At 46.4% G+C, this 16,871-nt stretch overlaps 1 protein-coding gene across 2 annotated transcripts in view; it reads right to left on the reverse strand.

Annotated features, from left to right (window-relative positions):
* DOCK1 (dedicator of cytokinesis 1) overlaps positions 1-16,871 on the reverse strand; it is a 568,807-nt gene that overhangs the window by 506,480 nt on the left and 45,456 nt on the right. For both annotated transcript variants that reach the window (XM_018041175.1, XM_018041176.1), the window contains exon 2: positions 6,455-6,538. In XM_018041175.1, coding sequence (XP_017896664.1) covers positions 6,455-6,538 — 84 coding nt within the window. The remainder of the gene's footprint in view (positions 1-6,454; positions 6,539-16,871) is intronic.

The raw sequence follows: 16,871 nt of genomic DNA on the forward strand, positions 1-16,871 counted from the left end.
GAGGGCGAGCAAACAGAGCAGAAGACAGAAGGACATGCCCAGTGGACGGGACATTCAATGCCGGGCAGGATCTGACCACACCCTCGGCCCCTCCGCTCAGGCTGAGGGCAGAAATCGTCCCTGCCAATGCTCAGGGGTCCACAGCTGGTCACTCACCTCCCAACGACTCTGCTACACACTGAATGTCTCCCGAAACACTTTGAAGGTGGTTCAGGCCACCTCGCTGCAGGAAAGGCAATCAAAAGCCTAGACTAGTTCCACTATGCTCCCCAGGACCAGAAGGACATCAGCCCCCAAGAGAATGACAAAAAGACTGGGAAAGCACCAGGTGGGTCAGCTCCCAGAGACTAACTGAATACTAGGGTTTTAAAGAAGGCTGAGCACTAAAGAATTGATGCTTTTGAACTGTGGTGCTGGAGAAGACTCTTGAGAGTCCCTTGGACTGCAAGGAGATCAAGCCAGCCCATCCTAAAGGAAATCAGTCCTGAATATTCATTGAGAGGACTGATGCTGAAGCTGAAACTCCAATACTTTGGCCACCTGATGTGAGGAACTGACTCTGAAAAGACCCTGATGCTGGGAAAGACTGAAGGCAGGAGAAGAAGGATGAGATGGTGGGATGACATAACCAACTCAATGCCCCTGAGTTTGAGCAAACTCCAGGAGATGGTGGAGAACATCACATGCCAGAGGAGCCTGGCGTGCTACAGTGCATAGGGTTGCAAAGAGTCAAGCACAACTTCGCGACTTAACAAAGTCACCAGTAATAAAGTAACAAATAGTCAAATGCTGGAAATCAGGGATGCGTGAGTGAAGATGCCCAGAAACTGCAAACAGACTTGTATTCCACCAATGACCGGACACCTCTTACAGAGCAATGATTTAACAACCAGAGGAGGAGTGGAAGCAGGAAGTGATGGAGTTAAAATCCTCCAGGGATTATCAACAGATGCTTTCTGAGCATTCAGAAACAAAGCTGTAAATCGCCAGGAGCCTTGCGAAGGATTTGCTAAGACCGAGATTCGACCAGTGAACCCACTTCATTCTTGACAAGGCTACTACACGGTGATAAGGGAGCACGGTGGACACAATGGCGAGGTCTCACGGCGTATTTGGAGGATTATCTCCTGATAGCCCTCCACCGTTTCCTGGGTGGTTTCCATCTGCCCAGCCCATAATCAGTGGCCACCTGGGTCAGTGTTCACAGACAGAAATGGAAAAAGACAGAGGGTCAATGCAGCAAGCTGTTCAGAAGGCCATATTTAATGTAGAGGACTGCCCACTTTCCTGTGATTTTATCCCTCCCATATTTTCAGTATTACCATGCCCTTTCTTTCCTGAAATGGACACAGGATGAATGTCCCAGAACATCTAAGGAAATACTTCCAAGGGACGAGAGAAAGACAGAGTCCAAGACAAAAATAAGCAAAGTTTATAAACACTGTAGAGGAGAAACCCAAAAGACTTACATATGTATGAAGAGATGCTCAAACTTACTGATAATCCAATTGAAACACATACTAAGCTGACAGTTTAAAACACAATTCGCTAGAATGAGGAAAATTCTAACGCTGTAGGCTGCAGGCAGCCCCCGGCACAGAGGGTGGGTGTGTAGACAGCATAAGCAGTGTGGGAAGGACCCTTCTTCCCCAAAAGTATCTATCCTCGCACCCCGGAGATGCCTCGTATCCAAAGACACTCGCACACCTACCGCGCTCCGTGGGGCGGATGCAGGTGGCAGGATGGGTGCCCATCACTGGGAGGGTGACTAGTGAAACGTGAGGGTCACTCAGAGCAGTGAGCGCCAGAGACTGCACCTGTACAAACAGGGCTGCGTCTCGGAACACAGCACTGAGTGAAAACATGAAACCAGAATGAGCACTTGCGTGTGTTAGCTGCTCAGCTGCGTCCGACTTTTTGTCTCCCCATGAACTGTAGCCCTCCAGGCTCCTCTGTCCACGGCATTCTCCAGGCAAGAATACGGGAGTGGGTTGCTAGGCTCTTTTCCAGGGGATCTTCCTGGCCCAGGGACTGAACCCAGGTCTCATGCACTGCAGGCAGGTTCTTTACCATCTGAGCCAAACAAGCACTACAACCACATTAATATACACAGAAATATACGCACGTCAGCCAGTACAGGCGCCACAAAAATTCACTTCAAACACAGCAGAAGGGTTTCCCAGGAGGGATTAAAAACAGATGAGGAGGCTTTTTCTTTTCCTTTATGAAAATAGATGGTGGTTTCTCTTTTAACACCTTTTCCAAGCAAAGGAAAACCTAGGGTTTCCCTTCTCAAGAATTTTTGTATGCGTTATTCCTTCCAGCAACTGAGCCCCTAGACTATGTGCCAGAGGTCTCACCAGAGAGAGCAAATGTTGAAACAGATTAGACCCAATTATTTCTAACCTCCAAGTGCAGATTCCCCTAAGACAAGCAAGGCTCAAACCACAAGCAAGGGCAGAGACTGGGGATCAAGGACAGAGGACAACCCCTCAAAAGGCTTCATGGAGGGCAGCAGTGGGACATGAGAGGATGATGACCTGGCTGCTGCTCTGGCGGGGACAGGCCAGGCAGAATGAAGCCAGGAGCAGGGAGGTGCTTGGCTCGTTGAATTAACAAGCTGACTCCCTTCTTCCAAGCAGGCCTGGCTCCAACAGGAGACACCCAGCTCCCCAAGAGACACCCACCCAACGGCAAGAAGAGGTCAGACGTGGTCCTCAAAGTCAGGGAGGGCCCCATCCAGCCCAGGAAGATGGAAGCCACGTCTGTGCACACAGCAGAGCGTTTCCAGCAGGAGGACCAGCACACGCGCACTCAAGCACAGGGCGGGTACCTGTGGACACAGCACCAGGCAGAGCAGAGGAGGCGGGTGGGGGTCAGAGAGGAGCCCAGGGAGGAGCACTCAGAGTCTCCAAGGATGGCTCCAGGTTATAGTCAGGAGGAGAAGAGGGGTGGCGGGTGGGCAGAGCAGCCTCTGCAGAGATCCACTCACACAGCATCTGAGAAGCCCCCAGCAGCAAGGCTAGGACATACCCAAGGAAAAGGCTAGAGCTCAGGTGAGACAGGGGCTTCCCAGGTGGCGCAGTGGTAAAGACTCCATCTTTCAATGCAAGAGACACAGGAGATGCCGGTTCGATCCCTGGGCTGAGAAGATCCCCTGGAGGAGGAAATGGCAACCCACTCCAGCATTCTCACCTGGGAAATCCCATGGACAGAAGAGCCTGGCGGGCTACAGTCCATGGGGTCGCAAAGAGTTGGACATGACTCAGCGACCACACAGCAACAACCAGGGGTTGGGAATCTGCCTGCCAATCCCAGGGACACGGGTTCAATTCCTGGTCCCAGAAGACCCTGCATGCCACAGGGCAGCTAAGCCCAGGCACCACAACTACTGAGCCCACGCGCTCTAGAGTCTGGGAGTCACAAGAGAAGCTACCACAACGAAGAGCAGCCGCCAGTCGCTGCAACAGAGACAAGTCCACGCAGCAATGAAGACCTAGCACAGCCAAAAGTGAACAAAAACAGAAGCATTTTAAGTAGTTTAGGAACTGCCCTTAAAAAAAAAAGGACCTAATGCTATACATTGTCCTTATTAAAAAGGAGAAATAGAGTCAAGCAGCGGGAGACCGCCGCGTGATCCTGAAGACAGAAACCAGGGCGCCGCACCTGCAGGCAAGAAATGCCAATGAGGACAGCAAATGAGCAGACGGCTGGAGAGACCCGTGGGGCAGCCTCGCGTTCTCAACCCTGCCAACACCTTGACCTTGAACCCTTAGCCCCCAGAACTGTGTGAGAACACATTCCTGTTGTTCAAACGCCCCACCATGCAACATCTTGTTGCCTCCACCCCGGGACACCCAGAGGCGGTCTTCACAAGACCTTCCGTTGACAGATGCTCGTGGAAGGAAAAGGGATGAAGGTGTGTTGTGGAAGAAAACAGATGATGATCGCTTTGAAAAATCCGAATCAAGTTCGAGCGCTGTGTTTTCATCACGAGAGCACCTTCCTAATCTGGGTGCAACACTGCCGTCTCCCTCAGCACAGCATACACCCCTTGGAGATCTTCCTGGAAATAAGCAGGTGGCAGGACCCGCACCTGCTTGGGCACTGGAGAGTCACTTTATCAACACTGTTGACCTGGGTTCACTTCTCCTGTCTGACTGACCCTGGACATATCCAAAAGGACCCCTCGAAGTCCCGTCCACCTCCAAGTTCTCTTCTTTGCTCTGTGCTCCAAGCCTCCATGAGCCTGAGATGGACAAATTAACCCTAACTTGCAGGTAAATGTGTTCTCTGAACCTGAATATGAGGAGTGATCATCTAGAAATCATATTCTCTGGAGCAATCCCAGCAGTATCCTACCCTGAACAGGATCACAAAGAAAAGGGAAATGAAATTTGACCAACAGAAATAAATTTTCTTAGGGGGAGAAAGTGGAAGGGGCTGAGAAGAAGAGAATGCCACAGGCTAACACAATCCACAAAATTTAAACAGAATGAGAGCAAAGAGCAGGAAAATAATTATTCCACTGTAATCCAATGACAATCAAGTCACCAAGTTTCCCAAAAGCAATGCATTCCCCTCCTGCATTTCTCTGATCGGAGTCTAACTAAAACCAAAAAGGCTGTTGTCAAAGGGGAATTGGTTTTCCATTACAGGGTCTTTACAAACACTGGGATATTGTAACCAGCGCTTGGAAGATGGATGAGCCCAGAAACCAAATGCTCACTGAAGACTCCTTTATCGTGATGTTGGCCAAAACGTCAATGCCTGCCACCATTTTCGTTTAAGTTAAACGTACAAAAAGGATCACCGACTTGCGGAAGGACTCTCTTGTTTAAAGAGTGCATTCTTCCTACGAAGCAAAGAACCAGAAGTCACGGCCCCCACTACCCGGGGCTGCACAGGAAATTGCTATCTGTTCAGGAATGACGTGATGTCACTGTCCACTGTTTATTAACCAGGATTTCAAATGCAGCTGACCCGGGGCAGAAATTAAAAAAAAAAGAAAGGTGTAAGAGCATTCTTCCCTTGAGATCAGAAAAGTGTCTGAGATGAGAGGTTTGATCCTTAACCTCTAGCTAATTTCTCCGTTTCCTTCCAGCCACTGGCCACATAAACTGGGGGCAGATAAGGCGATCCAACTGTCAGCTATAAAAACTGAAAATAAGCAGAGGGTACTTATCCACGGTCAGCTACTCGTTCACAGTTAGGGAGCACGTCTATTTCTGCGTCACATCCGCTTCCAAGCATATGCCACGGAAGCCGATTTCCACCCTCAGTGGGACATATCTTAGGGTAAACGGTGCAAATGGAACGGCATTCTAAGCCAGATGAGGAAGTAAGGGACATGGACATGGGTGTTTTAATGGGTTTTTGCTTCTCCGGGAACACGAGAGCAAGCTGCAGCTTGCCTGATGCAGAAGCTGAACGAGGCATCACTCCTGTGCAAAGAGGATTCCGAAGACCGTGTGAAGTTCAGTCTGTGATTACTGCGGGATGTCTGCAATTTTCTCTCCCCGCTCCTCCAGCCCACCTCCTCCCAGGAGGCGCCTGGCTAAATCCGATCTGAAAGCAATTTTGCTGTTGGAATTACCAATTTTAATCAGTTCTCTTTATTCCTTTGTTACATGGGAGTCACCCTTCCAACAGGAAATAGAGCCAGCCACCAGTGCTACAATCACACAAAACACCCAGATGTGAGGGATCTAAACTTCCAGCCCACCATCGCTTCATTTCTGTGCAGCGATAAACCACAGCATAAAACGAAAGGGGTCCCATTTCAATGATTTGCGAAACACTAATATGAAAACCAACTGCCTGAAAAACCAAGGACACTGGAAAACCACTGTCACGGACAAGGGTATTTATCGGATAATTACAACAACTGCTTCACTGGACCACATCGCACGTGGCGGTAACAATCTCTGTTCACCCCTCAGAAAATGGGGGTCACAGATTTTTTTAATAAGGATTTAAGACATGATAATTTTGGTTCCTCTCAGGAACTTGTTAACAAGTCTAAGTGAGGACATAAAAAGTCTTACCATTCACATCAAACACCTCAAAACACTAAGCCAGACACTAAACTACCTTAAATGTATTTAAAAAAAAAAAAAAACTTTTTTCAAGCAGTCAGTTATTAACAGTCAAGAATGTATATACATTCATTTGCAAAGAAAGGAAACAATGGAAAATAATGAAAATGACTATTTCAACGGAAAACTTTACAGGTTAAAAATATAGGACTTTAATTTTAAGTTCATCTTAATTTTTTTTAATGACTTCAATAACAGATAACCTCACCACTGCCCGCTCCTGACACAGCATCCAGTGTGCAAGAAAACCAGAAGTTAAGTGCTTTCCTAACAAGGTAATGACTGGCCCATTAGGTACTAAAAGTGTCCTAATCACACAAAACTGAAAAAGGAAACACACCAAAACAAATACGCACCTTCGTACGTTTCCAGGATGTGCACGGCGTCTCCTATTTGTAAAGAAAGTTCATCTGCTCCCCGCGCATCATAGTTATAAAAAGCTGTTCAGAGAGAAAAGAGCAAAGAAGCTATTAGTAAAGGTGAGATTATACTGGCTTGTTTTTGCCTGTTTTTAAGACTGAAATACTCTGCCTTTGCCTGGATCATCCTCTCTGATATCCACAAAAGGAGCCTTTTCTTTCAAGGGTCCTCAGTTTAAGCAGAAGAAATTCATAACCACTTATAACACCAGACAACCACGAGTGGTTTATTGTGGTAAAAATGAAGTGAAATTTGCCTTTTTAATCATTTTTAAGTGTACACTTCAGTGACGCTACATTCATAATGTTGAGCTCCATTACCACTATCAATTTCCAGAACTTTTTCATCACTCCAAACAGAAGCCCTCTAACCATGAAGCAGCAGTTCTTCACCCCTCCCCCGTCGGCCCCTGATAAGCTGTAGCCTGCGTCCTGTCTCTATGAATCTGGTTACTCCAGCCACCCTTCCAATGGAATCATAGAGTATTATCCCTTTGTGTCTGGCATCTTCCGTGCTGTGCTGTGCTAGGTCACTCAGTCATGTCCAGCTCCTCGCGACCCCGTGGACCACAGCCCGCCAGGCTCCTCTGTCCACAGGGATTCAGGCAGGAATACTGGAGCGGGTTGCCATGCTCTTCCCAGATCTTCCCAACCCAGGGATCGAACTCAGGTCTCCCGCATTGCAGGCAGATTCTTTACCATCTGAGCCACCAGGCAAGCCCAAGAATACAGGAGTGGGTAGCCTTTCCCTTCTCCAGGGGATCTTCCTGACCCAGGAATCAAATCGGGGTCTCCTGCATTGCAGGCGGATTCTTTACCAGCTGAGCTACCAGGGAAACCTGTGGCTTCTTCTACTTAGCACAATGTTTTCAAGGTGCACGCACATTATTCCATGGATGAAAACCTCATTTCTTTTCACAGAGGAATAACATTTATAATAGGAAGAAAACTGAAGCTATTGTCAACAATGTTTCAGTTATCACTTCATATACTATCATATATTTCCATTAAGAGACTTTTCTACTAGATGACTTTTTCCTGTCTATGAGTCAATGACACACGGACTGAGAATTCCTTGAAAATCAAATTGATTTAAAAAGTATCATATAGCAAAGTTGCTATTAAGTCAAAAAAAAATTATAATCAGAGGCAAAAATATGTCTTATGTTAAGAAGAAATCCTTCAAACTGACAATACACAACACATGTCTGAAATCCCAAACATTTATCTGACATAAAGCAGTTCTGTTCCTCCTAGCTGAGCATGCTAAAGTCATTCCATTAAATTCAGGCCATGCTTTTGCTCAAGAATGGAGATAAAGGGAAATATCACAGTGAAAAAAGGATGTTTATGACTCCAAAATATTCAATCAGCCCACTCTCAATTTAAAAAATTACAGTGATGTTATTCCTTCCCAATGGACTCTACCTTAAAAGATTTTTCAGACTTGAGGTAAATAAAACTCATCAAAACATTTCCTCGAGCAGGATCAAACTCTCACCCATCCATCCTGAACACCCTGCTGCATAGACTGCCCTTTACAGGACTGTTCAGGTCTATCGCTGGAATTCTCCCTGATCACATGACGTGCAAACTTCTCATGCAAGCATGGGGGGGCCCTCCTGCTGACCGACCACCTGACCTTCCTCCCAACCATACACTCCTGGTCCCTATCCCTATTTCTCCCTGGAAGAAAGAATCTGCCCGGCCCTGTGTGTCCCTCCTTATTCTCCCCCCACGAACGGGGTCTTCCCAGCAATGCCCCCTCTTCCAGAGGGCCAACTCCAAGTATGTGTTGGCTCTTTCAGCCCCTTTCTGCAAAAACACCCGGCACCACAACACACTTCCTGTCGCAGCTCCATAACCAAGCTTTGAATGTGTTTGTGGTCTCTGGAAGCAGAGAGACTAGGCAGGGTACCACCTCTAGCCCTGCAGATCTGAGCAGCCTCCAGCAAATGATCCACCTCTCCCTCCTCAGCTTCCCCGGCTGTAAAATAAGGAGACGGATTTCTACCTCATAGGAGGGCATCAGTACTTTTTGTCTTAAAGAAAATAATGCCGCGAAGGCTCTGTTGATTTGATGCAATGGGTTGCCCCCAGTAAACAATCATGCTTAGTCGCTCAGTCGTGTCTGACTCTTTGCAACCTCACAGACTGTAGCCCATGAGGATCCCCTGTCCATGGGATTCTCCAAGCAAAAATACTACAGTGCGGTACGATTTCCTTTTCCAGGGAATCTTCCCAACCCAGGGATCAAACCTGTATCCCCTGCATTGCAGGCAGATTCTTCACCATCTGAGCCACTAGGGAAGCTGTAAACACTCGGCAAATTGTAAAACCTCTTATTGTGTTTGGGGGTATTTTGTTTTCACTGCTATGAAGACTTCTCTTACTATCAGAATCCTTTTGTAAAAAGCCAAAATGAGCAGATTATCACATGAACACAAAACATCAGTAACCATACATATGTAGAAAATTCTGTCTTCCCAGGTATTTTCCCATATTTCCACCCAAATTCATAAAATTTAAATGGCCTCAACTGACATTAATGGTTATTGGAAGTTATTAAGTTTATTTAGCATTTTATGGTGAATCTTTTAACAAGAAATAACTGCATTAGAGAAAGGAAGCTCTGAACATATGCCGGCCTCTCCCAGCCCCGAAAAACCACTTCCGAAGCCTTTAGAAACCATAAATGCATTTATCACCATTCTTAACAGCATCCCTGCCAGCACGCCTATTCTATTACCGATGCAGAAAAAAAATAAACACATCAAAAACAATACAAATAAAAGAAAATGAACACGTCCACTGTAAATACATTCAGGTCCCTGTGAATTTGTAAGGCCCACACACAATAACCTTTAAGTAGTGGCCTCTCCAGCTCTGAAGCAGGCAGAAAGGCAGTTGTGAAAAGCTCATACAAGAATAGAAACAATTCTGAGACTCCCCTGGTGGTCTTGTGGCTAAGATTCTGAGTTCCCAATGCAGGGGTCCCGGGTTCAATCCCTGGTCAGGGAACTAAAGCCCACATGCCGCAACTAAGACCTGGTGCACGCAAATAAATATATACTAAAAAATTTAAAAAAATATTTATAAATAATATTTATAAAATACTCAGTATTCTTGCCTGGAAAATCCCATGGACAGAGGAGCCCGGTGGGCTACAATCCATAGGGTCACAAAGAGTCGGACACAACTGAGCATGCACGCACAGCGGGGATTTGAAGAAATAAACTCAACTGATCAACAACCGTAAAAACAAAGGGCAGAGCCATGCCACATTTAACTGTGACAGTGTGAGTCACTCAGTCATGTCCAGCTCTTTGTGAGCCCACGAACTGCAGCCCACCAGGCTCCTCTGTCCATGGGATCTTCCAGGCAAGAATACTGGAGAGGGTTGCCATTTCCTCCTCCAGGGGATCTTCCTGACTATGAAATGAGCCTTAAAGACCCACGATTTCACAGATGAAGGGGAAGGGGTCCTCAGAGGGTTTATGCCATGTGGCCTCAAATGACACAGCAGAGCCTGGACCACAACACTGGCCGCCCCGCCCACAGCCTCAAGAATACCACGTTAAAGGCATTGATATGGTGTTGAACAAGGAAGCAGGAGGGTGGGGAAAGTGTGGTAGACGGAACGATGGCCCCAGAGATGGTCACGTCTGAATCCAGAGCCCTGTAAGGCAAAGGGGCCTGTGGCCAGTGAGATGCGCTTAGAGATCTAGAGACGGGGGACCCAGGGAAATCACAACGCTCCATGAGAGGGAGACCAGCGCATCACACCGAGACATGATCACGGAAACACAGGTCCAAGTGGAGTGAGGCAGGGGCGCGAGGCAAGGAATGCTGGCACCTCTAGACACGGGAGAAGGTGAGGAAAGGCCCCTCCTGGAGCTGCTGGCAGAAACACAGGCTTGCCTGCCGAAACCCTGATCCTAGGACTTTTGACTGTCCAGAACTATAGGGTTACACATCTGCGATGTTTTAGACCCCTAAGGATGTAATTTGTTACAGCAGCAATAGGGAACCTATACAAGGAGATACGTGGAAAATGATTTAAAGGAGGTCTTTTGTGCTTGATTCATTCACTGCTGAGCAGGGGCCCCAAGAGCAAGCATCTGAAGCTGACAAGTCTGAGGGCTGAGGGTCCCCAATTCCTGGGTGATAGAAAAATGAGAACAATGCAGTGAATTTTTTCTTAAATAAACCCAAAGGTCTTCAGTGTAAAAGACTATGCCCTACTCTGATCACTTGACCTTTCAAATCTGCCCCTCTTTTGGGACGTGGTGGGTAGGAGCCGAGATGAGAAAGACCAGACCCAGAGGCATCTTCTCCTTTACGAAGGATACTGGTGATGGATGGCATCTGGGTTTTCAAATGTCTTTACGCAACACGAGCACAGGGACGGTGGCCTTTCTGCCGTTTGTCTTCTTTATCTCTCTTGTCTGTTAAGATGCGGGAACCCCCACAAGAGAGCAGGGTCATCGCGCCTCCATTCACAGCTTCAGAGAGAGCGGCCATCACCTCCCTCTGGCTGGTAGGTGGGCGCTTAATCGATTCCTCCTCCTCAAAGCCATTTAGCTTTTTTAATAGCCTGACTTGAGACAGGTGTTGCTGGGTATAAATGGACCTTCACGTGAATTTCTCAATCCTGGACCACAGAGTCCAGCATTGCAGCTTAACTTGTTATTTGTGTGAAAAGTAAAATGGGAAAAGGAGGTGGAGATGAACCCAAGTCGAACCTCCTTTCTCAGGAGGACACAGGTTTGTTTTCTTTTGGGGAAGGGGAGGGATTTTGTTTTTGTTTTTGCTTTTTTCTCTCAAAGAACCAGCAGCAGCCCAGAGTGAGGAAGCACATGGATCTTTTCCAAAATAAAAACTGAGCACCCTGGTCCACGCTCCACACAGCTTAAATGCATCAGAGATGTTGAAAAGTCAAAGCCATCTCCTCTGCTCAGTCTCCTGATCAACTTGAAAAAAGGCTGCCTGGGAACAGAAGGAAAGAGCTGTGGTTCATTAAGCAGAGAGGAGGGCTTCTATTCACATCGAGACTTTTAATAACACTGATGATGACGACACGGCAGATGAAGATGGTGATGGCGGTGATGGTGGTGATGATGAAGTCGATGGTGATGGTAGTGAGGGCGATGATGATGGTAATGACAGTGAGTATATTCTCTGGGCTAGCCAGTGGGCTCGGAGAAGGCAATGGCACCCCACTCCAGTACTCTTGCCTGGAAAATCCTATGAACGAAGGAGCCTGGCAGGCTGTAGTCCATGGGGTCGCTAAGAGTCGGATACGAATGAGTGACTTCCCTTTCACTTTTCACTTTCATGCATTGGAGAAGGAAATGGCAACCCACTCCAGTGTTCTTGCCTAGAGAATCCCAGAGACGGGGGAGCCTGGTAGGCTGCCGTCTATGGGGTCGCACAGAGTCAGACACGACTGAAGTGACTTAGCAGCAGCAGCAGTAGCAGCCAGTGGGCTAACAGCTTCCCTGAGCCACCTGGGAAGCCTAAGAGCATCACATGTTCAGCTAATTCAATTCTCCCAACAGTCCTAGGAGATGGAGCTAGAATTTTCCCCATTTCCCTCATCAGGGTTTATAGCAGCTCAGAATCGGCCCATACATGAGCAGCCAGAGGCCCACCTGGATGAGGGGCCAGAATGCCAAAGCTGCAGGGTCTCTTCCTCAACTCCAGCCCTCTCTGAGCCTTGCCCTCCTGATGGCTCCCTGAAAATTCCAACATCCAGCCTGGATCCATGACAGGCAAACATGACCAGGCATTCCTCAAGTCCACCAGAGTCTAAAACATCAGGCTAGTGGATTTCATATTCCTTACATAGAATAACCCAAGCTGGGGTAATTTCAGAAATGCAAGACTGGTTTAACATCCAAAAACCAATCAATTAATTTACCATGTTAACAACAGTAAATAGTAAACAATCATATGATCAACTCATCTGGTACAGAAAAAGATTTCAGTGAAATGTAAATCCTATTCAGGGAAAAACAACAACAAAAGAATTACTTGACTCTTCTGACATGTGTTACTGTGGTTCAGCCATTTAGCCGTGTCCGACTCTGGGAGACCCCATGGACTGCAGCACGCAAGGCTTCCATCCTTCCTTATCTCCCAAAGTTTGCTCAAAATCACGTGCATTGACTCGGTGACGCCATCCAACCATCTCATCCTCTGTCGTCCCCTTCTCTTCCTGCCTTCAATCTTTCCCAGCATCAGGGTCTTTTCCAATGAGTCGGCTCTTCACATCAGGTAGCTCCAGGTATTGGAGCTTCAGCTTCAGCATCAGTCCTTCCAGTGAATATTCAGGGTTGATTCCCTTTAGGATTGACTGGTTTGACCTTGCTGTCCAAGGAACTCTCAAGAGTCTTCTCCAATACCACAACTAAAAAGCATCAATTCTTCGGCGTTCAGTTTTCTTTATGGTCTAACTCGCACATCCATATGTGACTCCTGGAAAAACCACAGCTTTGACTAGGTAGACCTTTGACAGCATACTTATGCCTCTGCTTTTTAATATGCTGTCTAGGTTTGTCATAGCTTTCCTTCCAAGGAGTAAGCATCTTTTAATTTCATAGCTGCAGTCACCATCCACAGTGATTTTGGAGAAATCACCCAAGAAAATAAATAAAATCTGCCACTGTTTCCACTTTTCCATCTATTTGTGATGAAGTGATGGGACCGGATGCCATGATCTTAGTTAGGGTGGAAAAAAGAGAAAAACCACTACAGTCCATCCACCCATTTAACAGATGAGAACACAGAGCCCTCCAGAGGAGTCATGAGTTGCTCAAGGAGGCACAGTGATGGACAGCAGCCCTGAGACCCTGGGGTGTCCCTTCCAGACTGTCCCCACCACCCATTCTTCCTGACCCAAGCCTACAACATCTCTCACTGAGATGAAAAATAACATTTCAGCTGGTTTCCTATATAAAATCTTTTCTTCTCTCCATCACCAAAGTTACCTTCCTTAAATCTTACTCCAAAACACTACACGATTTATCTTGGCTTTCTGAATCATGGCTAATCCTCCAGCACAGCATCCAAAGCCCAGTGGGACATGACTTCAGTCCATCTTTCCAATCCTCTTCTCCCCCACTCACCCTCCTCCAGCTCCACCTCCTCCCACCCCAGGCCTGCTCCTCCCACTGGGAATGTCACATCCCGCTCCACCTCTGAAGACCCCGCTAGTCTACAAGGGCCCTTGCTGGATTCTGACTTTTCCCCCAAACTAAAAAAAAAAGTACCTGCACACCTGAATTAACTGCTTGCTTCCCAACCGTTCTATAAACTCTGTGACAGCCCACATGTTGGGAGGCTTACTTATCTATCTATCTGTCTTCTCTGCCAGACCAAACTCTTTGGGGGAAGTAAACATTTGCTCATCATTCGATTTCCCACAGTAGCTAACACCATGCCTTGCAGGCACTCAATAAAAATTCACTGAATTTAACCAGACCACAAAGTATTTTTTCTTGTGAGGTTTGCAACAAGAGAGAAAGCAAACATTGTATCATGTGTTCCTCTTCAAAATGATCTTGACCTCTACAGACAGATCCAGAAGCCCCAGACGGATTCAATCAATAAGAAAGAGAGGCACAATATTAGCTTTCTGGGTTCTGCTTTGGGTCTCTTCCATCTAATGAGATAATCAGCCATCAGTGCTCGGGTTCAAAGCCGCCTTAATGCACCAAAGACATGGGCTTGACCACACATCACTTTTCAAAATCTGCTCAGCTCCGAGCTTCTCTCTCTCTTCCACACACTGTCCCCTTGAAACATGACTTCAGCATTTCAAGGAGCAATTTAAAAGTTAATTAATTCTTTCAGAAAGTCAATTTGGGAAAATTAATTGCTCTGTTTGTGATCTCATTCCCTTTGTCCTGCCATCAGTGGTTAAAAAAAAAAAATTTTTTTTTCTAACAGCACGCATCTTTTCGGTTCTTAGGGCTGGGGAAAATGCAGACCGTGTCCTTAAGGGTACAGGGCACAGGTCCTGGCTGTGGCACCTGCAGGGCTTCCTTCTAAAAGGCTGGCTGCCTGCTGTCCTTTGCTTTCACAAGTCATCACATGGTCATCTAGTCCATGCCAAGTAGAGATGTGCGGTGTTTCCCAGACTCTGTCCAGCTCCTGCTGTGGTCCAGCAGTGGGCTAGGGCTGATGCTGCAGAGATGGGCAGAACACAATGCTGCCCCAGGAAGTCTATACAGCCTGGTCTCTAAGGAACATGCTGGACCCATTGCAGACAAAATCAAATCATTTATGTATATCCACTGAACTTGACTCTGGGCAGAAAGCAGCTCCCCACCCCCACCCTATATCACAGCTGGGATCTGGGTTGCCTAAATGTTCTCACAAAAGAGACTGGCGCCCACTCAGTTGCCACTTTCTATGACCCAGAGCCCAGTCCTTCCATCTCTCTGATTTGGGGGCAGACGGTTCAGGCAGGGTTAGAGCCTCCCAGAGCCCTGATTCACCGTGACTCACAGCAGTGCCTTCACCATCGACTTGCCTTGTGCCCAGCACCTAACAGTACTTGGCACCTAGAGAAACTCTAACGTGGATGGAAGGAAAAGGAATCCGGACAGAAGAAAGCAAAGGAGGGAGGAAGAATATTAGAGCCTGTTCCGAAGGACACTGCTACATCCAAGTGGTGTCTCTTTAAAGATACAAAGTAAAATAAAATACTTAGGAACAAGCTTAACAAAGAAGGCAAAACACCTGCACACTGGAAACTGCAGAGCAGTGCTGACAGAGACTAAGAGACGTAAACACACGGAGAGTCATCTCACGCTCACGCGCTGGAAGACTTCGTATTGTTAAGACAGCAGCTCAACCCAGAGATCTACAAATTCAGTGCAACTCTTATTAAAATTGCAATGACTTTTTTGCAGAAATAGAAAAATCCACCCCACAGCAGCCCAAACAGTCAAAACAGTATTTGCAAAGCATAAAAGAGGAAGCTTCACACTTCCTGATTTCAACACTTACTACAAAGCTCCGGTAATCAAAACAGTGTGGTTTACACAGAAATACAGACTGACGCAATAGAACAGAGAGCCCAGAAATAAACTCTCACATATGTGGGTAAATTGCTTTGATGGGGATGGCTAAGCTGTTCAAGGGAGAAGACTATGTTTTCAACAAAGGTGTTGGGGAAACTGGGTACCTGTATGCAAAAAGATGAGGAATCAATCATAAAAAAGTAACTAAAAGTGGATAGAAAACCTAAACATGAAAGCTAGAACTACAAAGCTCCTAGAAGAAAACACAGGAGCAGAACTTCACGGCACTGGAGCAGGCAAGTATTTCTTGGATGTGACCCCAAAAGCACTGGCAACAACAGCGAAAGAAAAACAGATGGAGGCTTCATCAAAATTAAAACCTCTTGTGCACCCCCAGGAAACCACCGAAAGAGTGAAAAGGCAACCCACAGAATGGGAGAAAAAAATACTTACAAATCCTGCATCTGATAAGGAATTGATAAGCAAAATATATAAGGAATTCCAATAATTCAATCATAAAAAGCAAACAATACGATCTAAAAGTGGTCAACGCACTCGAATAAACATTTCTCCAAAGATACACAAAGGGCCAAGGAGCCCAGGGAAAGATGCTCAACATCGCTCATCAAATCAAAAACTACAATGAGATATCACTTCGCATTCACCAGGATGGCTATTTTTTTTTTAAATAGAAAATAAAAAGTGTTGGCAAAGACATGGAAAAATTATAATATTGCTCATGGGAATGTAAAACGGTATAGCCAGTGCGTCAAACAGTTAAATGCTTCTTTAAAACGTTGAACTTAGAAGTACCATGTGATCTAACAATTACACTTCTGGGTATAAATCCAAAAAAAAAAAAAAAAATGAAAGCAGGGACTTGAACAGCTATGTATGCAGCCATTATTCACAGTAGCTAAAATGTGGAAGCAACCGAAGTCTCCACCAACAGGAGAATGGATAAGCAAAATGCGGCCTCTACATCCAATGGAATATCACGCAGCCCTAAAAAGAAGAGACGTGCTGACGCGTGATACCTTGAAGACATTCTGCTAAGGGAAGTAAGCCAGACACCAAAGACCAGGTGTGTGATCATTCTTCTCCTGTGAGGTCCCCAGAATTGTTAAAACTCAGAGAGACAGAAAGTAGAATGGTGGTTGCCAAGAGCTGAGGTGGAGGGGAAAGGAAGTGAGTGTTTAACGGGTCGAAGAGTTTCAGCTGGGGAAGATGAAAGCGTTCTGGAGATAGACAGGCTGATGCCTGCACAACCGTGTGACTGGGCTTAATGCCACATATTGTACAACTGAAGATGGTAAACTTCT

The sequence above is a fragment of the Capra hircus genome, chromosome 26 (assembly GCF_001704415.2).
Source record: "Capra hircus breed San Clemente chromosome 26, ASM170441v1, whole genome shotgun sequence".
Taxonomy (NCBI): domain Eukaryota; kingdom Metazoa; phylum Chordata; class Mammalia; order Artiodactyla; family Bovidae; genus Capra; species Capra hircus.